This window comes from Sabethes cyaneus, chromosome 2 (assembly GCF_943734655.1).
Source record: "Sabethes cyaneus chromosome 2, idSabCyanKW18_F2, whole genome shotgun sequence".
NCBI classification, from domain to species: domain Eukaryota; kingdom Metazoa; phylum Arthropoda; class Insecta; order Diptera; family Culicidae; genus Sabethes; species Sabethes cyaneus.
This window is the reverse complement of record NC_071354.1, coordinates 202,675,147-202,683,434: the sequence shown is the minus strand read 5'-3', so window position 1 is coordinate 202,683,434 and position 8,288 is coordinate 202,675,147. Positions and strand designations below refer to the sequence as shown.

The 8,288-nt window shown below is 39.6% G+C and overlaps 2 protein-coding genes across 4 annotated transcripts in view; one reads left to right on the top strand and one right to left on the bottom strand.

Annotated features, from left to right (window-relative positions):
• LOC128737568 (EEF1A lysine methyltransferase 2) lies at nucleotides 1-768 on the top strand. The gene is made up of 2 exons (XM_053832239.1): nucleotides 1-245; nucleotides 302-768. Exons 1-2 carry the CDS (start codon nucleotides 38-40, stop codon nucleotides 763-765), a joined length of 672 nt encoding a protein of 223 aa, XP_053688214.1. The 5' UTR covers nucleotides 1-37; the 3' UTR covers nucleotides 766-768.
• A 3,700-nt stretch (nucleotides 769-4,468) lies between these two features.
• Nucleotides 4,469-8,288, bottom strand: part of LOC128738791 (protein FAM133A) — a 157,566-nt gene continuing 153,746 nt past the window's right edge. For all 3 annotated transcript variants that reach the window (XM_053834173.1, XM_053834174.1, XM_053834175.1), the window contains one exon: nucleotides 4,469-6,617. In XM_053834173.1, the coding sequence (XP_053690148.1) occupies nucleotides 6,595-6,617 (23 nt within the window). In that variant the 3' untranslated portion in view covers nucleotides 4,469-6,594. The remainder of the gene's footprint in view (nucleotides 6,618-8,288) is intronic.

Genomic DNA, 8,288 nt, shown 5'->3' with positions numbered 1-8,288 from the left:
ATCAGATAATTGGAGTAAATCAGATAACGAAGCAAACATGACTGAGCCAATAGAAGAGCTAGAAAGTTCAGAGCTGGGTACGAAGGATTATTGGGAAACTAGCTACGAGTCTGAGATGCGCAACTATAAAGATCATGGTGATGTGGGAGAAATCTGGTTTGACGAAGACAGCCAGCTGAGAATCATTCGGTGGATCGAGAAACAGGAGGAGTCAATAAGCCAAGATGATGCTGTAATAGATTTGGGTATGTCCTCGTGCGTGTACAATTTTGAAATTGTTCATAAAGTATTACCTTTTCAGGTTGTGGCAATGGCATGCTGCTCATAGAGCTTGCTCGTGAGGGTTACAGTAATTTGACCGGAGTTGATTACTCGCCTAATGCTGTAGAACTCGCTCAGGCCATTACTAAAGATCAGGAACTTTGTATCACTTTCAAAGTGGCCGATTTGCTAAGTCGGACAGACGTCGAGTCTCTGGGTCATTTCAAGGTAGTTCATGATAAAGGAACTTACGATGCTATCAGCCTGAATCCGGAGGATTCGAAGTCAATGCGGGAAATCTATATGCATAGTGTGTATCGACTGCTGACCGATGATGGATTTTTTGTTCTTACTTCATGCAATTGGACCCAGCAAGAATTGGTGAAAAGCTTCGAAAAGTACTTCCAATTGTATCAGGTAATTCCGACACCTTCGTTTCAGTTCGGCGGTAGCGTCGGTAATGTTGTTACTTCTGTTGTTTTTTGTAAATTAACCAAAAAGTAAATTGTTAATTTAGAACTGCGTTCTTTCATCCCTTCGAAATTAGCATTCGATATATATAATAAGAAAAATTGTAGTTGCCAGCCAGAGGCTGCTGCTGCAGCTGCAGCATGTACATTATCATTGCAACCAGTATTCTTATTTATTATGATATGGTTCAGGTACTTTTTCTGTATTTGTCACATGGTTCTACGGCGATTTTATCTCCAGATCTTTCACTGCTTACTCTGAAATTCCACAAGATCCACAAGCCATCTTGGTCCTTTGGTCTTCCTCATCTACTTCAACGAAATCAATTTCCTGCTCAAATGTCCGCGACCTGACTCTTGCCGACGATCTTAACCTGTATACCACCAAAATTGATGGTACGTCCGATGCTGCGTTTTGCAGGTAACCACAGCATGAACTCCGAAAAATGTGAAATTGTTACATTCTTCAGGAAATAAACTCTCACGCTTTCGACTACATACTAGACGTGCGTTTACGTCGCGAAAACTGTGTCAAGGGCTTGGGAATCCTGCCAGACTTCAAGCTGATTTCAAACAGCACATCGCATTTATTGTCAACAAGGCCTGCAGAAACCTGGGATTTATCATGCGGATCACAAAGAACTTCTGCGACATCTATTGTCTCAGAGCTCACTACTGCGCTCTTATTCGGTTCAATCTTAAGTACTGCGTTCCAGTCTGGAGTCTACTTTACTTACTTACTTACTTACTCGCTTACTTACTTACTTACTCACTTACTTACTTAAGTAAAGTTAGTAATTAAGTGTCTTATGTCTATGCCTATTATGTCTTATGCCTAAGACAAAACCTGTTGAACAAGGTTTCTCCATATAACTCGGTTGTGGGCTACGCTCTCCAATTCCTCGGACACCGAGTATCCGCCACATCTCGCTCCAGCTGGTCTAACCATCTTGCTCGCTGCGCCCCTGGTCGTTGTGTTCCTACCGGGTTTGAGGCGAACACCATCTTTGTAGGGTAGTTGTCCGGCATTCTTGCAGCATGCCCTGTCCATCGTATCCGTCCCGCTTTAACCAGCTTTTAGATACTGGGTTCGGCATAAAACTGTGCTAGTTCATGATTCATACTCCTCCATACTCCGTTTTCCTGTACGCTGCCGAAGATCGTTCATTCGTCGTTCGAATACTCCGAGCAGTTGCACGAGCATTGTTCATGTTTCAACTGGTCCAATAAGCGTCTTGTACAGGGTGCACTTTTACGGAGAGTTAGTCTGCTCGACCGCAATTGTTGGTGAAGCCCATAGGAAGCACGACTTCCGCTAATAATACGCCTCCGAATCTCACGGTTGGTGTCATTGTCCGCCGTTACCAGTGAGCCAAGATAGACAAATTCGTCGACTACCTCAAACTCATCGCCGTCAATCATTATACTACTGCCCAAGCGACGTCGGTCGGCCTCGGTTCCGCTGGCCAGCATGTACTTTGTTTTAGACGTATTTACCTTTAACCCCTGTGGCCAGTGTGGAGTACTTACTACCAAAGTTGACCAAATCGAGTCAGTGCAGCGCAGATTCTTCCGTTTTGCTCTTTAAAGATTGCCCTGGAACGACCACTTCCAGCTTCCCACCTATGAACAACGCTGCAGACTCATCGAATACTCGTCGCGATATGATCGGGGAAATAGCTGTCGCCGATACTAACCTTGAGAATATACTCAGCTTACACGCTCAAAGTCGTGCTCTACGCAATGGACCTTTTCTGCGCTTAAGGCCCGCGCAGAACTATTCCACTAAGACGCTCAAGATAAGAAGATAAGTTACACTCTATATTGGCTAATGATATCGTATCGATGTGCATTAGAGATGTTTTTCTACCACAATTTTCATTAATATCCGAAAAAATTGGTCGAAAAAGAATGGCGTGATCGCGTGATAATGATCAATCAATCCTCGAATGTACAGGTTGAGAATCAAGGGCCGGTTCTTCAACATGTGCATAACCAACGTGCACAACCCTCACCTCAGAAGTACCGAAGACGACAAGGAGAAATTCTACGGGCAGTTGGAGTGTGAATACGACCGCTGATCAAAGCATGAGCATCAAGATCAAGATCAGCATCGGGGATTTCAATGCCTCCAAGAACATGGTCATACGTAGCCTTCTTGGCTCTATGACGAACTCAGTATTTATAAGATGGCTAAAAGGTGACTGGACGGATTTGATGGGCAGGGTATATTGCAAGACTGTTGGACAACTACCCTGTAAAGATGGTGTTCGTTTCAAATCCAGTAGGAACAAGATGACTAGGGGCGCAGCGAGCAGGTTAGACCAGGTGGAGCGAAATCTGGCGGAGAGTATACAGTGCCCAAGGAATTGTAGAGCGGTAGTGTCCAAGGAATTGGGAGTAAAGACGAAAAACTTTGTTTATCAGGCTTTGTCCTAGGGCGGCAAACCAGCTAGATAAGTGATAAGTGAACGATTTGATATTACGTCTCGTGGTTTAGTGCGACATTTCTTAGGACATTCAGAACGGAGACGGCTATTATACAATGCGTTTAACTGCTTATATTATTGATCTAGTCAAGAAGTTTGGAATGTAGAATTAACACTCCATGAAGACTCGGATGGACCCGGTTATTTATCGGTTATTTTACAGTACATAAGCACAACCAAGGGCTACAGGCTTAAGTTTTGTCCAAGTGATTGATTGCTATTGATAAGTTATTCTGACTCAAATTACGCAGGCGGTCAGCGCACAAGAAAATCGACTACTGGATTCGTATTCCTATAATACTGAACTAGCAAACACTCGAAGCAAAGAACAATGCTTTGATTATGACGTGTCAGCAAGTGTTATGGCTAAAAAGGTTTGGTATAAAGAGTTTTGAAGATAACCAAAGATGCTTGAGTTTTGTCAAGGCCGAGCGTGTTAGTGGTAGAGTGAAATACCTACTTCTTTCAAGCCTTTATTTTTTACCTACTTTTTTCTTTCTTTCTGGTGGAACTTATTTGTCCTTCAAGTAGATGATTGTAGATGGTCAGCCGTTAGGGTCGTTTTTGTTAAGGAAGTTTGTACGAAAATTGGACTTTTGCAAATGAGAAGGTAACTTAGGAGGAGTGTAGGAGAATAATGACCCGCCTGTTTAAAGGTTTATATACTCTTTTAGGTATGACGTGCATTGTATTGTTTACAACGCCAACGGATCAAATGCTTACTCTGCAACAGATCCTTCGAAAAATCAAACCGCAAATTTTAAGGCAGTGTATGGTTCAATTAAGTGAAAAGACATGACGCCATGCTTGACATCAGGACAACGGATGCGATATCGAATGAGATGAGATTCGTTAGAAGGTTTGAAGTAGGGAACAGGTTGCCATACTTTTCAAAACAATAGATTGCAGTGGGGTGGATATGATATTGTGAGAACACTGGGTAAGCTCAACCCAGACGCCTTCAACTTCGTGGCAGACTTCGAACACTTTGGATGTGCTTTCGACGAAGATGCTAGCGATGGGGCAACTGGAAGACAGCAGCCTTAGACCGAGGGATTCAGTGGAATGGATGGATAATTGGTCGGTTTGTTTTCGTAAATTTAAGTAGCGAACAAACTATGAGCCGCAAAATATTTTTTATGAAAGAACGTCTCTGGTTTCATCTTTATTAAAAGTGACACCAATCAGGGGGATTGTCATCCAAAAGAAATCAACGGGACGTCTTTTTTTTACAACATATCACAAAAGAATATGTTTTATCAAGAAATTTGATATTTTAAATCTACAGTTATTGTATATGCTTTTTAATAATGAGCTGAATGAAAATCAATTTCTGGAACAGTTATTGTTGATGTTTCCAACGGTCGAAATGTTGTTGTATGCGTATTAATAATTACAGAGAACAGACATGCAAACAAGAGCGAATATCCTCGACATTTAATAGTGACCGTAAGCTACCAGTCGGCGGTATTTTGCCTCTTTATTCGATTCGAACTGACCGCGTTGAATGCGCGATTGAGCTTGCAGGTTTATCCTCCGAGGTATAAGTTGTCCAATGAGAAAAGAGAAGGTCTAGTGACAACATTTTGAAAATATGTCCGCTTCGTTTTGTGGTGTCAAAAAGGCGTGTAAGTAAAAGTCAGGTGACGTGAACGCAGATAGCAGATACTTTTTTTCTGGAGCTGTTTACTTTAATCTTTACTTTCACGTGTAGTTTTCCGTTTCTATTGCTCAGAAAGGGACATGTTTTTTTAAACAGCAATTGTAATACTTAGAATATTTGTATATGCTTTGTGTGTGTGTTGTTCGCTGCTTCATCCTATAAATATTTATCTAGTCGATTTTGGATTTTTCGCCTCCCGCACTCTCTAGCGTATCCCGCGGTATGCTTCGCTCAAGCACTGCTTGTCTCCATTGCAATATCTGGACATCTCTGTTCAGCTAAGCGTTAGCGATTCTGTATATCCTGTTTTTTTTCTCTGTCCGTTCCTGAACTTTCTTTTATTGATTTATCTGTTTATCTAACCACGTAGTCGAAGAATCATTTTTTCTCTGTTACCCACATGTAGTCTTCTTTATGCTCCAAACACAGATGTACACTTCAATTTCTAGTTCGTATTTGTAAAAGTGTTATTTCGGTAACATTTTTTTTTAGCAGTAGAATGACGAAATGATTCAATTTTAACGCTGAACATCGAACATACAAGAGCTATTCGTCGACGGGAGGGGAGACAACTGTAGTTTTCGTTAGTTGGGTTTGATAGATAGATTGTTTTTTAATCGTTTGGGTTCTACTCGGCTTAAATTTGGACCTACTTCAAGAAAAGTTTTGACGCAGAACGTAAAATGTGTCTAGCGTAAACGCTTACAAATAAAGTTAGAGAAAATATTTGACAGCTCTGTGATAGGTATTAGGTGTTTTGAATAGTGCGGGTATACACATTACTATTAGTAAAATTTTACAATTTCTCTATAACTTGGCTTAGCTTCGTCTACTCTAATTAGGTTATGGAATCAATGTAAGAAATGGCTCTGCTTTTTTTTTGTTGTTAGTTACAGTTGTTGGCTTCAGCAGAAAAATTCCTGTTATTTTGTTTTTTTTGTTCGTTTAAACTTTGATTACGGTTTGTGTTAATTTTCTTTATTTTCGATGAAGCGCTCAAGGGTTAGTTTCTGTTTTGATTTCTCTTACAAGGGGCTCACGAATTCTTCTGCAAACGCGCTCATTTCCTTTTTTATCAGGTTGTTATACAAAGGTTCGCCTTTCTGTGTAATAGCTATAATTAATTTTATTCAACACGTAAGTTATTTCCGACTGTCCTCTCAATTATTTTCCTTTAAATTACTCATCCTCTATTTAACTTAAGAAACTTGTTTAAGTTTACTTACTTTACAAATATCAATTTTAAAACGAATATATGAATGGCTTCCGGTTCTGTTTTACCTTGCATGTATGAGTTTGCAAATTTCATTTCGTGTGTTGTTTTTGTGTAGATGTATTTGTGATCTGAGCATGTCAAACCGTTTTTGTGTATGGGTATTTGAGTTTTCGCTGTTTGTGTGCCGTTTTAATGTTGTTATTTTATGTTCTACAATCAAGCACTTGTCGCTTGACTGACTTTGCTAATTCGTTTGTATTTCTTCTTAAAACCATTATAACAATAGTTTAGTATCGAGCCTTTCCGTTTGTGTGTTTAAAATCGCCTCCAGAAGCTTTTGATGATTTTGGAAGATGTTCGTTTGGCAATTCGCAGGTCCGAATCTGCTAAATTCGGCGTATGATTTGCGTGGTAGTTGTACGATGATCATGTGTGTCCGTGTTTTTTTGTTTGAAGATGAAAATGATTCATTGAAAGAAACGTCGATGCTCCAGCTTACTGACGGTTCTTGCGAAGGCCTTTGTGGAAAAAAGTTAAAGAAAAAACGATATTAGCATTTTTTAGGCGAATAATTTTGTTAGTAAGTGCTGCAAAACGTACACATTGGTGATATTACTTATCAAAAAAATTTTTCTTACGTGAATTGAGATTAACATTTCAAATGTTTAAAATAGGTATATGTACACTGAATCTCTTCATCTTATGATAATCAGAAGCTAGGAGAAATTAATTTTATATGTATGCAGATGTATGTATAGATGTATACCGCTATTTTTAAGGAATTTGACTTTAGTTCAATTCGTTCTTTTGCGACTTCAATTTTGCAGCTTTTTCACTAAATCACTCAATTAGAAAGCAATCACGCGTTAGGCAGAAAATTGGCTTGTTTGAAATGGTCCTATTCTAAGATGGAACAGATGGAATAATCAATTAATTTCAAAGCTGACCAGATAATTTCGTTGGTTGGTTCCAAGTCACAAATGACGCACTTGTTTCTACTCAGAGAACTAAAGAACCCATCGGACTCATGGTTTAACATATTTTTCGAATAGAGAGTTCGCAGCAGATTATGTGTTGTTGCAAAAGAGTGCGTGCATTCGAAACCAAAAAAAAACTGTCTCAGCAAAGTGCGCTGGTGGCCTGTTAGTACTACTCTGCAGGCTAGTGACTTCCGATGGCACAAACATTACCTACTACATTTACCATCGCATCTATCGTTGCGTTCCCGTGCCATTCTTAGACTTATTGTAAAGTTTTACAAATTTTCGCCTCCATTTACGAGCTGTAAACAAAGGTTCATTCAAATGTTTACCAAATATTGCGAAAATTGGGGCCTATTCTGCGAGGTGTGTGACGTAAGACGCCAAGTTCCGTTGCGCTGCAAATCGCATTTACTCCGGTATTATGTGAATCGAGTCATATGCCACGAAAGGTTCGTTTTAAAACTCTCACGTCATGTGATTCGACTCGACTAATACCGAAAGACTCGACTAACACGCGAGTGATAATGAATTAAAATTCGCCATGCTACGTCACTCGCCTCATAGAATAAAGCCTCATTGGCGGTAATTCGACTGATAGTATACTAAGAATGAAACATGATTTATATTACGATCGTTTATTTTACGACTCTTTTCATTGTTTTCTAGCACGAAGCGGGCTCAAAGAATTATTCTTAAATGTTTCGTGCATTATATTTAAAAAATCCTTCGTGTATTACTTTACACGAATGTTATAAAAGCTATTGATATAAATAGTGTAATACCGAGTACCGATACCGATCACCAAAATGATCGTGAAATGAAATTGAACTTGTTTGTCATACTGACTCCGTAAAACGGCGCAGAGACACGACGACTGCATATAAAGCAGGCCATAATTGCACAAGTATATTCTCTCTTACAGGCAATTTTTGCAGCCCAATCTCAACGATAAGGGTGCTAGACAATAACCCAGCAACAAATGCATTCCGGTGCAAAATGTGCTACGAATGTGTTCTCGTACCAAATACGAATCATTTGTAATAACCTTCGAAAATAGAAAATAGGACGGCCCACGAATGATTTTAAATGGTATTAATTTTTTTATCAGCTACGAATGTAGTTTTACGAATAGTTTTTCTAAAAAAATACGAAATTATGTTCTCATTGCATGAGGCACAGTGTCAAAATCCGGATACATTATAGTTG